The 20540-nt window shown below is 26.8% G+C and overlaps 1 protein-coding gene across 1 annotated transcript in view; it reads right to left on the bottom strand.

Annotated features, from left to right (window-relative positions):
• The window catches only part of LOC111683142 (sodium/hydrogen exchanger 3), a 40284-nt gene that overhangs the window by 2423 nt on the left and 17321 nt on the right, over positions 1-20540 (bottom strand). The window contains exons 14-18 of the mRNA XM_046948333.1: positions 20304-20472; positions 18554-18679; positions 16218-16454; positions 12717-12923; positions 10319-10637 (exon numbers count right to left, since the gene is read on the bottom strand). Of these exons, the coding sequence (XP_046804289.1) occupies positions 10319-10637; positions 12717-12923; positions 16218-16454; positions 18554-18679; positions 20304-20472 (1058 nt within the window). The remainder of the gene's footprint in view (positions 1-10318; positions 10638-12716; positions 12924-16217; positions 16455-18553; positions 18680-20303; positions 20473-20540) is intronic.

Here is a 20540-nt window from a genome sequence, read left to right as displayed (position 1 = left end):
TTCATACAATCAATCATTAATCGATTGTCGAATGTTATTATAAATTTAAAGTTATTTATTTAAAATTAAAAGCTTAAAACTTAAGGGGGGAAAGTAAAGATTTATAACATGCAATTTTAATTATATTTTTTTATTAATAATATAATATAATTATTTATTAATAATAAGGAAAACAATACAATTTTGTTAGTTGAAATTAATTTTAAGTTTTTTTATATTTTTAAGAAATTTTTTATATTTAAATATTACTTTTTTAAAGAAAACGTGTTTTATTGCTTTTTTGTGGTTGGTATTATAAAATTATTAACAAAAACCCTAAACATTTTAAACCCAAAACCCTAACTAATGGAAAATTTAACTAAACATGTTATCAGTTTATGCTGAATTACAAAAAAAGTTAAGCAAATTGTGTTGTCAGTTTATGCTGAATTATAGCAAAGTTATTGAAATTGTGTTATCAGTTTATGATAACTAATTTTTTTTTTTTTAATTTCCTAGAACAGCTTCTGAAAAGAAAATCCTTTTTTAAACCTTTATTTAGGAAATACGTGCAACAATTTTAATTTAAGACCTGCTGTGGAATGTCATAAGTCCTAGAGCATTATGACATTCCACAGCAGGTCTTAAATTAAAATTGTTGCACGTATTTCCTAAAAAAGGTTTAAAAAAGGATTTTCTTGTGATTGTGACATTGACAGAAATGTATTGGACTATTTGTTTAGAATTTAAAATATGGCACTCTGTTCCCGGAGATAATTCCAACAATCTTTGGTTTATACATGTAAGATTCTGTATATATCCTCATATGAACTCTTTGAAACTCACGGACTTTATATAACTATGAATTATGTCACTATGACATTCGACACATACATCACAACTGACAAAAACTATAAAAACTTTAGGGCGTATCAGCAGGATTAAGAATTGGTAAGAGTGGAATTTTTTCAAATAACTCAATTTATGAATTGAACAAATAACGTTAAAGTATAATGATCACCCCTTTACATACTTCACCTTAATTTGGTTTCTGAAATGAAGAAATTATTGATTGTTTTTGTGTTCTTTATTTTAAAACTTTTTAAAATACTTTCGGCATTCCATCCACCAAACTAAAAGTGATTCAGTTGAATTTAGTTTTCTGTAAAGAAAAATTTAAGATAAAAATAATAAAGTTCAAAAGTCAGCTGTTTGAAATGACTAGTGAACTAGTGACACTATTAAAATCAATAAAAATGTATTGGAATATTTGTTTAGGTTGTAAGGAATAGGCGGCACTTTTTTGCTAAATTCGTTGTAAGTTTTCAAAACTGGGTATCATTAGGATTTCAGAAAGAGTAATATTTTGAATTAAAAGAGTGTAAGCGGCTTTGTACAGGGGGGTTTAAACACCGGGGTATTTTGATACATTTATTGTAATTCAGCATAAATTGATAACCTAATATTTCATAAGTATCTACTCAACTTTTTATAAACATTTTATTTGATTATTAACCTACTTATTACTAATTCTTTTTCTATTCCAAAATAATATTTCAAGTCGGGTTTCAACATAAGAAGTATGTAATCTAAATTATTTGAAAACTATAAAGAAAACTTTTATTAGTTCCTTAACTAGTTCTAAATAGCCGGTACTCATTATATATTTGAGTGTTGAGACCAATGACTTAAGTTTGACTTCCAAACTAATTCGTTGAAAACGTTATGACACTTATTTTATGGAACGGTTTTGGCTAGTAGTTCAAATTTGTCACTCTCACAATCAGTTCTCTTTAGAGAACTTATACACCTTTTTTAGAGAATTTCTAAAACTTGTTTGTATTTTAGTTTTCATTTTGAAAACTTTTAGAAATCAAAATAATGTTCCTCGGAACGGGTGATATCATTTCTATAGTTTCAAGTTTGCTGTTCAGGAATCTGTTTGTACCCCTTTTTAAACACCCGGGACATTTTTTATTGACATATATATAGACTGCGTTTGTTGATTTTTACGAGAAAACTTTAAGAATATTTCATAATTTGGATCTGAAACTTATCTGGGGCTGTAATAAAATGTATCTCTATACACAAACATATATACTCACAGATGGCAAATTAATCTATAACTTCTAAAAAGTTTGACCGATTTAAGTAAAACTTTTGTTGAGTTCAAGTAATATATTTTGAACATTATAGAACTACCAGGGAGGTACGGTAAATGGTCCTCAAAGTAGAATATACTGAATTTGTAAAATATCTAAAATGATCATATATTTTAGTTTGTGATCCGATTTTAATGATACTTCACAAACATAACGAGTTTGGATTTCGATTTTCGATCTTTTGAACCTAACAGGGACGTGGCTATGGACCACAAAGTAGGAGTATGTGTTCCGATTCCAGTGAAACTTTATACACATATTCATATATGTGGTGTTGCTGTGTTTAGGCTTTGAATTTGGATATTGTAAACCTAACAGGAGCGTGGCTAAAGATCCTCTAAATAGTACCTCTAGCCAATTTTTTGTAGTACGATTTGATTTGAATGAAATCTCATATATGGACCTTAAGGATTCTTTTCTTTTGGACCTTATGTTTTTCTTTCTTCAATATAAAATAAGAAAGTTATGCTTTGTTGCATTTAAAGGAAAAGTTTTTTGTCTCCGGTATTAAGTTAAGTGATATAAGGACATAATTAACCTTTAGTATATACAATTTTTGAAACGATCACATATCCTGTGGTACCATCTGATTTGAATGAGGATTATTCTCTTTTGATCCTTATGGAGACCGGTATTTTATGTAAAATAAGAAAGAAATGTTTTTTTTACTGAATTAAGAGGATCTGAGAACTTAATTAACCTTTCAGTCAAGGTCATTTAATTTTGGAATTATGGAAAAGCCTACAAAATTATAACAAATTATCTTAAGTGAGGTTAAGAGAGGACATAATTAACTTTGAGCCAACTACGAATAAAAACTTATGAAAGTTGAGGTGTTTGTGTTAAGTTACGTGATCTGAGCACATAATTAACTTTAAGCCAAGTTCAATTACTGCTAGGAGTTATGGTCTACAAATAACTAGAATTAAATGAAACTTTTATTCCAATATTGAGTAGAAATACAATGTTGCGGCTGCGTAAACGGTTTTTTTATATTGAGTTTTGACAACTTAAGTCGTAAAAGAAATCCGCACTAAATTAAATTTTATTTTAATTTCTCTACGAAATTTTATCTTTTTTACCTTAAGAGTTGTCAAAAAAAACAAAAATCGTGTGTTTAATATTTTTCAGTGAATGCCAAGGAAGAAGAAGATAAAATAAACTATGAAATGCAAAAACAATTAATATTAAAATGGCTACATATCCTTAACCGCACCCCATTTAATAAGTATTTTCTCTTGGTGACAGAAAACGCAACCGCAGGTATGTATTTCTAAAGTTATATGATTGATTTCTTCGTAAACATGTTTAATCCTGTCTAATAATTTCGTACAGTTTGTAAAGAGGAGACTAAAGTTACAATTACTAATAACGTAACGTCCCATAACAAATCAACTGCATTGTGTTTGTCTTACGAAAACCCATAATCAAACTTAAACAGGTTTAATCTTGTCTAATCATTTTCTACAGTTTGTAAAGAGGAGACTAAAGTTACAATTACTAATAACGTAACATCCCATAACGAATCAACTGAATAGTGTTTGTCTTACGAAAACCCACATTCAAACTTTAACAGATTTTTTGAAGGCGAATTATTTTGCCTTTTACGAAACAAATTTATTAAGTAAATTAGATTTAAATAAAGCTAAATGACTAACATAGTAGATATCTTTAAACCCGGCTAATATCTATTAAAAATTAAAGTCTTAACAGTAAAAAATACCTAAACCCTGTAAATATCCATAAAACGTGCAAAAAAAACATACACCTGATTAATTAAGTCCCAAAAAATATTAAATCTAAAAGTTATAGTATTTTAAAACCAACTACAAAAGCTTGTATATAAATACCTCTAATATAATACAATGTATAGTTAGTAATAGTTAGTTTAGAAGTAGTTTTAATAAACTAAAATAAGAATTACTTACAAAAGCAGTTTATAAAAAAAGGAAAAGTTTTAATTGTTTTAAAAGAACAATTAAAAATTCTCTTTAGTTTATATTTACACTGCTTTAAATACATTAAATTAACCACAAAATAATAATATTTATAAAAAAAACAAATATTTAAACATTTTGTTTTTTTTTTATATACAACAAATTAAATTTAAAAACAAAAATAAAACAACTAAAAAAATAACAGATTTTTTTCTATTGGTTAATAACTAATTCTTAAAGAATTTGTTTAAATGTAAATGTTATAGATTTTTTTTGTTGTTGTTTTTGTTGTATTTTGTTTGTTTTTAGATATGTGTACTTACTTATAGTTAAATTTTAAGTTATTTATTTTTTTAGTAAAAATATAATGATTTTTCTCTTTTGACAAAAAAATCTATTTACAATTAATTATGTAAATGACAGTTTTGACAGTTGTTCTAAGCGTTTTTTTACGATTGACTACGCATGCTGTTATTTGTTTTAAGGATATTTTGTTTTATTGTTGTAGTAGAATCACAATTAGTTTGGTAGACGGACGATAGAGTGAGAGAGAGAATTTGTTTAAGTGTGTAGGAGGGATGAGTTTTTTATTTTTATTTTAATTTGAATCCTTCTGCAGCTTTTGAGTTTTTAGTAACGTTTTAATTTGTTGTGTATAAGTGTAAGTGTGTGTGTTTTGTTTATATCAAAACAACAATTTACTACTTGATTAACTACGTTAATGTTGATTTGTTTTTCTTAGTGTAAGTATGTAAGTGTGGGTGTTTTTTGTTTGTTTTAATTTCTTTCATAATTTATCGTTATCTAGTTCACTATCACTAAAAATAAAAGAAGAAGAACATATGATGTTGGTGGAGGAAAGGGAAAAAAAGGAAAAAAATAGTTGATGTTGTAATTAATTTGGTTTCTCTTTTTTTTTGTTGTCAATTAAAAAACATAACAAAAATTTAAAAGAAAAATAAATTTTGAAACTTGGGGGTTAGTGAAAAAAATGCAAAATTGTTAAAAACTTAAAAAACAAAAAAATTGTGGGTTAATTTGTTTTTTTCTTTTTTTTGTTAATACAAAAACAATAAAACACGTGTTGATTAGTAAATGTTTTTGTTGTTGTTATGTTAAATGAAATTATAAATATTATTATTGTTTTAATTTAAATAAAATTATAATTAAAAAAAAAACAAAATTGTATTGTTTGTTAATTTCTGTTTAATAATACTTAAAATATTTATTAGAAAATATAATAATTTGTGTGTTACATTACATTAAAAATTTTGTTAGCATAATAATTTAAAAAAATATATAATAAACATTTATTTTGGTGCAAATTAGTTAAGAAATTAATTTAAGTAAAACTTTGAGAATTGATAAGATTTTGTTAAAATATTATTAAAATTATCAAACAAACTTGAATAGTCAAATCCTTTTGACAAAAAAAAAAATTCAAAAATTTTAAAGAATTTAATTACATTTTTCTTTAAGAAATTTTAAGTAATAGCCTTCTTAAAGAATAATATTTTTCTAAGGAAGACAATTTCCTTTGAAAAGGTATTCCTAAAAGAAGACTAAGTATTCCTTTAAAAGTCAAGTTTCAGAGCTAGAACAGAACAGAACTAGAACAAAACCAGAACAGAACTAGAACAGAACTAAAACAGAACTAAAACAGAACTAGAACAGAACTAGAACTGAACTAGAACTGAACTAGAACTGAACTAGAACTGAACTAGAACTGAACTAGAACTGAACTAGAACTGAACTAGAACTGAACTAGAACTGAACTAGAACTGAACTAGAACTGAACTAGAACTGAACTAGAACTGAACTAGAACTGAACTAGAACTGAACTAGAACTTAACTAGAACTGAACTAGAATTAACTTTTTCTTTTAATCACTTTACTGTGTCTTCCCCATAATCTGTTTTATTTATATTTAAAAAAATCATTAAAATCCCTCAACAAATAAAGAAGTTATTAACATTTTTCTTCAGCACTATCAGTTTGATTTTTAAAATATAATACTTCCTTATGTTTTTGTTATTTTGCTGCCTGTGGCATTTTTATTTTGAGTACTTTAATTTAATCTCACTTTGTTTTGCATATTTTTTAATTCGCCTATTATTGTTTACCTATTTTAAAATGTTGTTGTTTTGCCCCCCATAACACGTTGTGTATCGTTGTTATTATTGCTTTTAGCAAGAGACTAGTTTTTTAATGAGAAATTAAAAAGATTTCTCTTGTGTTTGATTTGGGTACGCGTGTGTGTATGCGCGATTTGTTGACATTTATTTTCTTCGTTTAACAAAGAGCCAGTGTTTGTAGTAGGTGTGAGAATGTTTTCTTTTTAAATGAGAAATTCTTGTTTTGTTATTGTTTTACTACACTATCTTATTAACAATAATTGTGTTTGTATGATTGTAGTATGCTTAACATTCATTGAGTTGCTTCGATTTGATTGGTTTATTCAAGTTTGTTTTATAATTGTTGTTATTTCTTTCATATATTCCCTGTATTATGGTGGCGTATGAGTGTTTTTGTAAGTAAATTCGTTGTGTATACGTATTTAAATTAATGAAACATTAAATTGTTGTTTTAAAACAAATAAAATGTTAATTATTTAAATTAAATATTACAAAATAATAAAAATTCGTTTTGTTTTCTTTAAAAATATCGCAATAAAAATTCGGTTTTAATTTTGTAACAAAATATCCAATTCTCAAAATTCTGCTTAAATAATTTTCACATAGTATTGTTTTCTTTTTTTTTTTTTTTGGTGCAAAACATTTAAACACATTTAAAAATTAAAAATATACTTTAAATACTTTTGACATTTATGATTTAATTAAATAAGAAATAAAAAATTTTCAAAAAGAACATGCGTCATCTTGGCAGTTTTCTTTTTTTAAAAAAGATGTTTTAAAATGTTTAGCAAAGAAAAATAAATGTTTTAAAATAGTTAAAATAAATTTGAAAAAAACTATTAATTAAATAGGTTAGGGCAAATCTGTGGTAGTAGAGAGAGTAGTATTAGCAGTATTATTATTATTAATATTAGGTGTTGGTGATGATGAGTTATTAGATGTTGCTGATATTTGTGGTACAAACGTATTAGCAGTAGAGGAAGTAGAAGTAGTGGTAGTAGTTGAAGTAGTGTTAGAGGTGTTTAACTCATTACTAGCATTATTAAAGTCATCATCATTATTACTGTCATTATCGCTGCGAAAGTAATATATAATGTAGCAATTTTAATTAAAAAAAAAGAAACAAATTTGATTGTTTGGTACACAGAAAGTAGTACGTTATGAATGAGCAACAGAAATTTAAAAAAAAAATACACTTAAAGAAAAATTTCTATACACTGGTTTTACTTTTTTATATATACAACAGCTAAATGATTGATGATATTTCAAATTTAATTGCAGTTTGTTTAAAAGTTTTCTTTTTTTTATTAAATATTTTTTTTCTAACAGCATATACAAAATGGAGTTTATATTTTATAAATGATCGAAAAATATGTTTGTATTTTGTATATGTAAGTTTCTTACTTTCTGTACTTTTTACAAATATAATTTTTATATTTTTTTATATAAAAAATAAAACAATTTAAAAACTGTTATTTGATTATGATTTTTTGTTCGAGAGAAAGCTAAAGGAGGAAAAAACAGTGTACTTGTGTTAAGAGCTTTGTTTTCATTTTGTGGGAGGGTTGTATGATTAAATTTCCTTAACAGGACTGCAGGTACTATAAGGTGGACTTCTAGTTGTTGTAGTAGCGGTTGTACCAGTAGAAGATGAACATGTAGGAGAATTGTCATATTCATAACTATTAGTAGTTGAAGTATAAGTAGCAGTAGTTGTGGATGTAGTAGTAGTAGTAGTAGTAGTAGTAGTAGCAGAAGTAGTAGTAGTAGAAATAGTAGTATTATTTAAATTAGTAGAATTATTAGCAATGTTGTTAAAAATTTCATTAGTAGGTGTTGTTGTGGTCGAGGAATTATTGGATTTATAAAATTTTTCTATTAACAAGGGACTTATTTGTATTTGTACTCTACTGGGCCTGCGTCCAGTTACCAATAGGCTGGAAAAAGAATAATATACACAAAAAATAAGGGTACTCACACGTACAACCAAAGGTTTAAAGTAACAAAAGTAAACAAAGAAGAAAAGAAACCAACAGTATTGTTCTTTTGAAAAATTTTTAAAAAATCTTTAAATAAAATTATCTAAGAAAAATAATTTTGATAAAGTAGTAAGTGTAAAAGGATTAAAAATATATAAAAAACAGTAGTAAAAGTAGTAGAAAAACATAAAAGTAGTGTATTCAAAAAAAAGTAAGAAAGAACTTATAAAAAAAGAAACTTGGTGTTGTTAAAACTTGTGTTGTTTTTGTTTTTTTATATAATTTGTTTAACTACTGATTTGTGTCGATAATTTTGTTGTTGATAATTTTGAATTTTGCTACTTTTTTCGACTTATATAACCAAACGTTGGCATTTTTGTTTTAATTAATTTTTTTATCTTTTCGCAGTATTTTTTAAGGGAGAGGTGTTGTTAAGTAGTAAGGGGTGTGTTTATTTAGGTGTAAGTCTTGAGCTTTTATTTTAGTAAATGTTTTAAAATTGTTGTTTTGTTAAATTTGTTAAAATAAATGAGAGAATATGTTTTTAAAGCATTTAATGTTATTAAAAATTTGCTGATTTGATGTTATTTTTAAAAAAATCAAGCTCAAAATAAAATATATTTGTCTAGATTATAATCTGATCTATAGTACAGTCTTTACTTTAGTCTTGTTTATAGTTTAGTCTAAAGTCTAGTCTATAGTCTAATTTTTAGTCTACTCTATAGCCTGGTCTATAGTAACAGAATAGTCAATATACTAGTTTATTAGTCTACTATATAGTTTAGTCTACAGTCTGCTCTAGGTTTTAGTTTAGTCTATACTCTAGTTTACAGTATATAGACTAGACTATAGACTAGACTATAGTCTAGTCTATAGTCTAGTCTATAGTCTAGTCTATAGTCTAGTCTATAGTCTAGTCTATAGTCTAGTCTATAGTCTAGTCTATAGTCTAGTCTATAGTCTAGTCTATAGTCTAGTCTATAGTCTAGTCTATAGTCTAGTCTATAGTCTAGTCTATAGTCTAGGGTATAGCCTAGGGTATAGTCTAGTCTATAGTCTAGTCTACAGTCTAGTTTATAGTGTACTCTATAGTCTAGTCTATAGTCTAGTCTATAGTCTATTGGCTTGGTTTTTATTCGATTAGTCTCGTTGATAGCCTAGTCTATAGTCTAGTTTATTGTCTGGTCTATAGTCTAGTCTACAGTCTAGTCTTAAGTCTGGTCTATAGTCTGGACTATAGTCTAGTCTATAGTCCAGTATATAGTCTTGTCTATATTCTAGTCTATAGTCTAGTCTATAGTCTGGTCTATAGTCTAGTCTATAGTCTAGTCTATAGTGTAATATATTCTATAGTCTAGTCTAAAATCTAGTCTGTAGTTTAGTCTATAGTTGTTTTTTTCTCCACCATCGAAGTCTTTATAAACTTCTAACATCAAATTAGCAAAAGTTTTATAAAAACGACAACAATTGTTTTTTTTTTATTACTAAATGATTTGTAAGACAAAAGACATTCTTTCAAAATTAAATAGACAGACATTCGACAAATGGACATTTACAAAAATTTTTAAATAATATTATTCTGTTAAAAAGACATTCACATATAAAAAGCTAAATTATTATAATATTATTTTTTTTCTTTTATTATTGTTAATAATAATAAATCTTAAAGATTAACTTAAAATTAACCGTAACCGTAGAAAAAGTAGAAACTTAACTTATTTAGTTTCATTTTAATTTATTTCTTTAATTTAAGCGTTTTAGTTTAAAGACAAAAAAACTAAAAGCGGACAAGAACTTTAAACTACTTTTGCCAAACAAAAACTGATAACAACTACAAATAAAAATTTTAGTAATAAAAAAATTATAAAAAGTGCTAAAAATTATAAAATTTGAATAAAAAAACCAGAACCAAACCATGCAAAGCAGATTTAGTATAAAATATTAGTAGTTATTAAAAAAAGATAATAAATAAATTTCAACGAAATGTGATTTAAATTTATCTTTAAAATAAAAATTTCAGTTAAGAAAAAAAAAACAAAATGAATTTATAAAAGACGAAAGAAAAATTCCAAAGAAAATTAAACAAAAAAAATTGAAAAAAGAGAAAAGAGAGAAAAAACACTCACCCGCTTAATTCTAGCATAGAACCACGACGCACATTACGACGATGACTGGCTGTCACAGGGAAAGGACCGGAATGACCCTCACTTATGCCCGAACCCGATGATATCGATTGGGAACGTTTGTCAAGGCGAGGATTATATGCAGTTGAAGGCACAACCATGCTGCTTAGAGCAGCTGCTAAAGCTGGATCCGAACCTCGGGCAGAACAGGCTCCATCTAAGCCATCATTGCCACCAATACTGTTGCCACCACGAGAACCGGAACTTTCACGACGGAAAAGACCTATGACGGACTTGGGCTGTTTAGGTTTATTTATACCACCTGAGTTTTTGGTTTGTTTGTATGTGTTTGGGTGTTGGTATATATAAAATTTTGGTGAAATTTTTTAAAGTGAATGTGTGTAAGTGATTGAAAGTGGTTGGTGAATTCGTGCATTATTTGTTTTTTAACAATAAGTAAAAAATTTCAAAACACAATACGTTTGATTTTGAATTTTGAATTTTGAAGGTGGGCGGGCAGCATTCATTCAGTCATTTAATTTAAATTGGTGTTTTTTTTTTTTTTTAATTTTTAAAGTGTTGATAGTTTTTGTTGTTTTTTATGTTATGAGGAATTTTGTTTTGTTTTAAGGAGTTTCCAAATCATATTTAGAGTTAAGAGTAGAGTAGAAGTTGTTAAAATGGTAACCGAAAAATATACAGAAAAAAGAAAGAAACAAGAAAAATTAAATAAATTAACAAAATTTTTTCTTCATTAACTTATTTTTTTGTTTAAAAAAATTAAAAGAAATAACAACAAACTAACTAAAATAACAGCAAACCAACAAACTGGATAAAATATTTTTAAATTAGATTTTTTAATATTTTTTTATAAATTTGAAACAAAAGTGCATTATAACAACAATAACCAATTAATATTTTCTTTTTTTATGAAATATATACATAAGCTTTTAGGCATAATGTTATCCAATGCAAACTTAATTTTGTCAAAATTTTTTTATTATGCATAATGGCGTCAATATATATATTTACATAGTTTTATTACTTGGAATATTTTATGAACATTTTCAAAAGCTAATTTTTATATGAAATATAAACTTAAACTTGTATTATCATGCCATTTAAAACAAAAAATTATATTTCAAAATATATATTTATATGCTTTTATGTCTGACTGATTTATTTATGTTTTGTGAGCAATTTAAGCAATAAAAATCTTTATGGAAAATTTTGAAACACAGTGTTTTTATTTCTGAGCTTTCTTAGCACGAAGCATATAGTCTGGCCTACAGCTAAGACTTGGTGTTAGTCTTATAATAGCGATCTTACAGCTAAACCCATTCTATAGTATAGTCATAACTCCGGCCCATAGTCTATAGTCTAGAATAGTTCATAACTTAGTCTAGTCTATTGCCTAATCTAAGTTAGTCTAGTCTATAGTCAAGTCTATAGTCTAGTTTATAGTCAAGTCTATAGTCTAGTCTATAATCAAGTCTATAGTCTATAGTTTAGTCTATAGACTAGTCTATAGTCCTGTCTATAGTCTAGTCTATAGTCTAGTCTATAGTCCAGTCTATAGTCTAGTCTATAATCTAGTCTATAGTTTAGTCTATAGTCTAGTCTATAGTCTAGTCCATAGTCTAGTCTATAGTCTAGTCTATAGTTTAGTCTATAGTCTAGTCTATAGTCTAGTCTATAATCTAGTCTATAGTTTAGTCTATAGTCTAGTCTATAGTCTAGTCTATAGTCTAGTCTATAGTCTAGTCTATAGTCTAGTCTATAGTCTAGTCTATAGTCTAGTCTATAGTCTAGTCTATAGTCTAGTCTATAGTCTAGTCTATAGTCTAGTCTATAGTCTAGTCTATAGTCTAGTCTATAGTCTAGTCCATAGTCTAGTCTATAGTCTTGTCTGTAGTGTAGTCTATAGTCCAGTCTATAGTCTAGTCTATAGTCTAGTCTATAGTCTAGTCTATAGTGTAGTCTATAGTCTAGTCTATAGTCAGTCTATAGTCTAGTCTATAGTCTAGTCTATAGTCTAGTCTATAGTCTAGTCTATAGTCTTGATTATAGCCATGTCTATAGTCCAAATTATAGCTAAGTCTGTAGCATAGAGTAGTCCAAAGTCTAGTCTATATTCTAGTCTACAGTCTAATCTATAGTCTAGTCTAAAGTCTAGTCCTCTCCAAGTTATGTCTATAGCCAAGGTTAAATTTTTAAAGATTTCAATAACAAAAACACTGTGCTTTTTTTAAAACCAATTGAATACTAATATGAATTCTATGATTATTAAATATATCCAACTAAAGTTTGCCTTGCAATATTTTTTTTTAAATTCTTCTAAAGCTAAAATTTTATGTAAAAGCTAGAAACAACATTGCATATAATCATTATAATACTTTACCTAAAAATGTAGCACTTGGTGAATTATAGGCCAAATATTCTTTATTTGAGGCCCATGCAGGGAATTCATTTTGTTGTACAGCATCGGATATCTCATCACCTTGACGTTTCCACGGCAATTGTGATTCGGTGGCTGTGGGTGTAGCAACACGACGTTCATCACCCGAATCCCGAAGATTGCGATCTTCTTCGGGTATGGCATTTTCTGCTACTATAAAAATATTTGTTTAACAAAAAGAGGAAAGGAAAATAAAATATATATTAATATAATTCTGTTCAAGCTTAAATAAAATATTTAACAACATAAAGCTAAACATAAAGAAACACGTTTCTTTTTAAAACAAATACTAATAGTTTTATAATTGAAAATCAATCAAAATAAAAACTGTTATTAACTAAAATCATAATCAGATAGATAGTTACAAGAAGTTGATACCAATCAAAAATTACATGCAATAAATTGTGTAAAAAAACATAATATATAATTTTGTGTTTATAAAATTTGTGTATAATTCATTGAGTAAAATTACATTGTGCTGGGGGGGTGGGAGTTAGGAAAAAGAGCAGAAATTATTAGATATATTGGGATTAATGAAGACGATGACATATGTAATATTCTCAATGTTGTGGTGTGAGTGTGTTTGACATTTATGTACGTAAGTATGTGTGCTTATGTATTGTTCTTTTTTTTTAAATGTAAAATCCTTTACAAAATATTGCAATTATAAAAAAAATTGAATTACTTAATTACACTTTAATTTAGTTGATTCACTGGTAAGTAAACTAGTTTATTTACTGCACTTGCACATATACATGTCCATAGTTCATAGGCTAGTCAAGTAACTGGTCTATAATCTATTCAATAGACGAATCTATAGACTTGTTCATAGAGTAGTCCATAGTCTAGTTCATAGACTAGTCCATAGGCTACTGCATATAATAGTCCAAAGACTAGTTCATACACTAGTTTATATACTAGGCTTGTTCATAGACTAGCTTATAGTCTGGCCCATAAACTGGTCAATAAATTAATTAATAGACTAGTCAATAAACTAATACATACACTAGTCCATAGACTAGAATAGTTCATAGAGTAGACCGCCGTCTAGTTTATAGACTAGTCCAAACACTAGTCCATAAACTAGTTCATAGACTGTTCGATAGACTGGTCGAAAAAACTAATCAATAGACTAGTCAGTAAACTAATACATACACTAATTCATAGACTTGTTCATAGACTAGTTCATAGAATATTTCATGGATTAGTCAATAGACTAATTCATATACAAGTTCATAGACTAGTTCATAGACAAGTCTATAGACTAGTGCAAAGGCAAGATGATAAACTGGTCAACAGACTAGTTGATAGACTAGTCCATACACTAGCCCAAACACTAGCCAATAGACTAGTACATAGACTAGTACATAGACCAGTCCATAGACTAGTTCATAGACTAGTCCATAGACTAGTTCATATACTAGTCCATAGGCTAGTAAATTGTCTCGTCCATGCACTAGTTCATTGACTCGTCAATAAACTAGTCCATTGACTACATTTATCGATAAACTAGTCCATTGATTGATCCAAACACTTATCACTAGACAAGTCCATTAACAACTCAATAAACTAGTCCATACACTAGTTGCCAGTTCTTAAACAACTCAGACAATTTTCCTGATTTATACTTACAATGTTACGTTCACATTAAACAAATATATGCAACATAATTGTTGTAAACAATAGCTTTAGCGTCTATTCAATTGACGTAACCAAAGTTTGGCAAAAACAAAGAATTTACATAAAATGGCGCAAAACATCATTATACTTTATGTAGTTGTTTAAACATTTGAGCAGTGTGAACGCAACTTAAGAAAATTTTGCAGCATAAATTTGGTGAAAAAATTTCTTAAACATAAAGCATACTTTAAGGGCTTTTTAAAATATTTGATAAAGGATTTTCATAATATTAAAAGGATTTAAACTTAACAAAAGTTTTTTTGTTATTTAATAAAGAAATCTTAAGATATAAGAAGTTCTTTATTAAAATAACCCTTAAACTTTTCATAAACTTAACCCTTTGTCTTTCGCCTATAAAACTTGGTGCAAATTAAAATAAAAAATAAAACAAAATAAATTCAAATAAAAAAACTTAAAAATATACAAAATTTTGTTTCAATTCATGCACAAAAATGCCATGCTTTTTTGTTGTTTGTTCATTATGTTAATTATTTTTTTTTTTTTTTTGTAGACAAATTAATTATATAATCTCTCTTAATAAAATAAAAGGCTGTAAAAGTATGATAAAACAAATAAATAAATATACAGAGTAATTTCGTTTTAAATTAAACAAATAATATAAATTTTTAATATGAAGATGTACTATGACACAAAATTAAATGAAATTTTTTATATTTGACTTAAAGCAACCTAGGGTAACGCTACTTTTACGTTTAATGTTATTTATATTTATAAGATTTTTTTAATTGTAAATATTCAATATTAAAGGCACAACAAATATGAATGAAAATATTTTTTTCTTATTGATTTCTACGGCAAACTAATTTGGCAATTCATGGAGAGTTCTATGGTTTTCATTCTACTAAAATGATGTTTATAAAAGCCAAGCTGGTTTTCGGATTTATTTCTTCTAAAAAGAATTATTTACACTTATTATTGTTAAAAAAAATATTTTTTAAATAGAAAATCAACAAATTTAAAAAATAATTAATGGTGTAACGAAAAGTTGTGTTCTGAACTGAACTAGAACTGAAGTGGAACTGAACTAGAACTGAACTAGAATTGAACAAGAACTGAACTAGAACTGAACTAGAACTGAACTAGAACTAAACTAGAACTGAACTAGAACTAAACTAGAACTGAACTAGAACTGAACTAGAACTGAACTAGAACTGAACTAGAACTGAACTAGAACTGAACTAGAACTGAACTAGAACTGAACTAGAACTGAACTAGAACTGAACTAGAACTGAACTAGAACTGAACTAGAACTGAACTAGAACTTAACTAGAACTGAAGTAGATCTGAACTAGAACTGAACTTGAACTAGAACTGAACTACAACTGAACTTACACCATTAATTAATTTAATTTAATTTTAATAAAACTTTAAATAAAAGCAAACAAAATGGAATTTAAATATTAAGTGCCGGCGTATTTCAAATTTAGGTCATATATATATATGATAATACCAATTACTAAACTTAAATTTAAAAAATTTTGTAATTAACTGAGTTATATCAGCTGGAAATTTAAATACATTTTGTTTTCAAAATGGCTTTCAAAAATTGATGGATATAGATGAGGATTAATTTTAAAAAAATAACAATAATGGAACGATTTTTGCATAAATTATTAAAATAAACTAAAACACTGCACTACAAATGTTGAGAAATACTAAAAAAAAATAAATAATTTTGAAAAAATAGATGAGTTTTTTTCTTTTGAAATATTTTTTTTATATTTGGGATGCAGCGGCATTTACCAATGCTTTGATAGGAACGATCCCTGCGCCAGGGTAATATAAGTTCGGCCGCTGTGGGCCCAATCGGAGGATCATCGGGTGAAAGTAGTTTTTCCGGACTTTCACAAGAACTGTTATGCTGTGACGACGACGATGGTGCGGCATAATGTTGAACAATACGAGCTTTAGAAGCATCAAAACCGGGCAGATTTTGTATATGAGCAATTAATGAATTATTATTGGCACGATCCGAATCCGCTGTGTTTTATATATATTTTTGTTTTTAAAATATATATATTTTTGTTTTTTTTTTTTACAAAATATTTTTTTGTAATATTTGGCAAAGTGTGGTTTTTTACAGAGTTTTTTTTATACAAAGTTAGCAATACATTTTAATTTTTTTTTTAAATAGAAGAATATAAATAAATAAAAAAGAAAAATTGTTAAAGTTTTAAATAAAATTTAAAATAAAAAATTTTTAAATTAATTTGAATTATTTAATAAAAAATTAAAAATATTAAATCTTATAAAAACAAATTATATTATAAATTACTAAAACAAGAAAGATGAATTTAATTTAAAAAAATATAAAAAACTATTTTTTTAATAAGTTTTATATTAAAAATTTAAATATTTTTAATTATGAAACTACTTAAGAAAATAAACACTCTGTGTTTTTATTTTCTAATATATTAACATCAATTGTTCTAAAATATATTTGGCTTAACAAGTTTTTCTTTAAAATGTATTTTTCTTTTTTTAATAATTAAAGAAAAAAATATAAAACTTAACCAAAAACTATGGCATTTTTGTTTGAAATATTTGTTGTTATACAAACGTAAAGAAAAACACAAAAATTGTTAACAAATTATATAGTTTTATAAATTAGGGGACAAAAACAATTAACAAATAAAGAAACACAAGAAATGGATCTAAAAGTATGTTTTTTCTTTTAAAATCTCAAAATATGTTAAAGATTTTTTCAGTGTTTTAAGATAGAAGTAGTGAGACAGTAGTGTATTTGAAGTGTGTAAAAGTTTTCACAATTTGGAAGAATAAGGGGAAATGATAGAAGAAAGATATTTTTTCAAATTTGTCCTTCGAAACTTAAACTAGAACTAAACAAAAACTCAAACTCAACTGATTTAGAACTGAACTAAAACTAAACTAGAACTGAACTAGAACTGAACTAGAACTAAACTAGAACTGAACTAGAACTGAACTAGAACTGAACTAGAACTGAACTAGAACTGAACTAGAACTGAACTAGAACTGAACTAGAACTGAACTAGAACTGAACTAGAACTGAACTAGAACTGAACTAGAACTAGAACTGAACTAGAACTGAACTAGAACTGAACTAGAACTGAACGAGAACTGAACTAGAACTAAACTAGAACGGAACTAGAACGGAACTATAACTAGAACTGAACTAGAATTGAACTAAAACTGAACTAGAGCAGAACTAAAACTGAACTAAAGCTGAACTAGAACTGAACTAGAACTGTAGTAGAACTGAACTAGAATAGAACTAGAACTGAACTGGAACTGAACTAGAACTGAACTAGAACTGAACTAGAACTGAACTAGAACTGAACTAGAACTGAACTAGAACTGAACTAGATCTGAACTAGAACTGAACTAGAACTGAACTAGAACTGAACTAGAATTGAACTAAAACTGAACTAGAACAGAACTAAAACTGAACTAAAACTGAACTAAAGCTGAACTAGAACTGAACTAGAACTGAAGTAGAATTGAACTAGAATTGAACTGGAACTGAACTAGAACTGAACTAGAACTGAACTAGAACTGAACTAGAACTGAACTAGAACTGAACTAGAACTGAACTAGAACTAGAACTGAACTAGAACTGAACTAGAACTGAACTAGAACTGAACTAGAACTGAACTAGAACTGAACTAGAACTGCACTAGAACTGAACTAGAACTGAACTAGAACTGAACTAGAACTGAACTAGAACTGAACTAGAACTGAACTAGAACTGAACTAGAACTGAACAAGAACTGAATTAGAACTGAACTATTAAAATTCAGAATATAGGCTCATCTTTTCCCCAACTTTAAATGTGAAAACTTTTTGTGTCTAGTTTGAGAGAATAAAAAAAACAAAATTTTAACAAACTGAAAATTTAAAAAAAAACTTAAATTTAAAGAAATAAATTAATATTCACGATAACAAATCATAAATAACAAGAAACTTAATAAAAAAACGAAACAAATATTAATGATACAAATTATCCAAACTTGTATTGGAAACATAAATCTGATATGATTACAAGTGTAATTAATATAAACATAATATAAATATATAAAAAGAACAAAAGTAATACTTACGTGATGATTTCGCCGTAAATGTTAGACCATCATCCCAGTCATCGTTGGCTCCTACTACAGTAACTTCGGTGAGTTTATTTGGATTTTCCTCGACTGTTTCGCTAAGAACTTCATTAATATAATTGTCTTTATTAGTGATTTTTGCCAAAATAATTTCGCGTTTATTTGTATTTTAACGAAGATGAGATTGGTGTTGGTTGTTTGATGGATTGATGGTTGTTTTTAGTAGTGGTTTGTTTGATTTCATGTTGTTTTTTTGGATTTGTTTGGTATTATTTGTTGATTAATTATTTTTTTAAAGATGATTAAATGTGCAAATGTTAGATGGAGTTGTTAGATTTGCATTAGATTTAGTTTTTAATGGTTAATTTTAGTTTTATGTAATATTTACACATCACCCAATTAGTTAGCGCAATTTATTGAAATAGAGAGGAAAAGAATGAGAAAAAAGAGTTGATTTTTTTTGATGAGTTTAAAAATGTACAAATGATTTGATATAAATTTTTAAAATTTTTTTCTATAAAATGTTTAAAGGTTTCTTTAAGGATTTTCTTTAGGGCATAATTTTCTAAACTTTATTTTAACTGTAAAAAGGAAGTGGGGTACATTTGTTTAATTCGTTTCATTTGAAACGCATTAAGCAATAGAAGCCCCTTTTAAGTTTTCATTTTTGTTTAAACATTTGTTATGTAAGTGTTATTATAATGAAATGTATGTAAAATGTCATGTAATGTAATGTAATTGTTTTTGTTTTTCATCGCAAATATGTGTAAAAAGAAACACAATAGGTAAATAACACAAAAAAGTAAATAAATTAAAAAGATATTTAACAAATATGTCAATTTTGTTTAAAAATAAAAATAATTAAAAACAATTTTAGAATTTCTTTTGAAGAACAAGTTCTAAGATTGCAAATAAAAAATCGTTCTTCGAACTAGAACGGAACTAAACTAGTACTGTATTAGAAATGAAATGAAGTAGAACAAAAAGAGTGAAACTAGAACTGAACTAGAACTAGAACTGAACTAGAACTTAACTAGAACTGAACTAGAACTGAACTTGAACTGAACTAGAACTAGAACTGAACTTGAACTGAACTAGAACTGAACTAGAACTGAACTAGAACTGAACTAGAACTGAACTAGAACTGAACTAGAACTGAACTAGAACTGAACTAGAACTGAACTAGAACTGAACTAGAACTGAACTAGAACTGAACTAAAACTGAACTAGAACTGAACTAGAACTGAACTAGAACTGAATTCAAACTCAACTAGAACTGAACTGGAACTGCAATAAAACTAGGACTGAACTGGAACTGCAATAGAACTACTGAACTAGAACTGAATTTTAAATTTTGGAAATTCATTCGAATTCCAAAAAACATCTTAACAAAATGACATATTTGTTAAACTTGGAAAAAAAAACTTACCAAAAAAATAATTAAAAAAATTAACAAAAATAAGTATGTAATTGTTAAACAAATTTCCAACATCTACTAAATTTTCCTAAAATATTAGAACAACTATGTTTGAAAAAAAAAAATTAAATAAAATCCTTATTACAAACTGACAACACAAATAACACACGCAATAAAAAATTTACAAAGAAAAAAAATTCAAATTATAAATTTTTCTCTTAAACTGCGGGTTTTCTCAAGTAATTGTAATTAAATTGATTTTAAGTTTAAATTATTTAGACAAAAAATATTTTTTTTCGTTTTTTTTTTTATAAAAATTTAGCCATTTACCTATTTCTAATCTACGATATTTGTTAAGTGAATTGTGAGAATGTTTTCTGATTAGTTTTTTGCGTAAATTTGTTTCATTCTTACTCGTACCGTGCGAGAATTGTTTCGTTGTTCCATTCTGTTGGAAATCATGGAATGAGACATGATTTTGTTTAACGCCATCTTGATGCTAATTATTTGTGGATAATTTAGAGTTGAAGAAAAATTGGGAAAAAATAAAAAAATATTAATTTTTTT

The sequence above is a fragment of the Lucilia cuprina genome, chromosome 2, assembly GCF_022045245.1.
Source record: "Lucilia cuprina isolate Lc7/37 chromosome 2, ASM2204524v1, whole genome shotgun sequence".
Lineage (NCBI taxonomy): Eukaryota > Metazoa > Arthropoda > Insecta > Diptera > Calliphoridae > Lucilia > Lucilia cuprina.
This window is presented reverse-complemented; position numbering and strand designations above follow the sequence as displayed.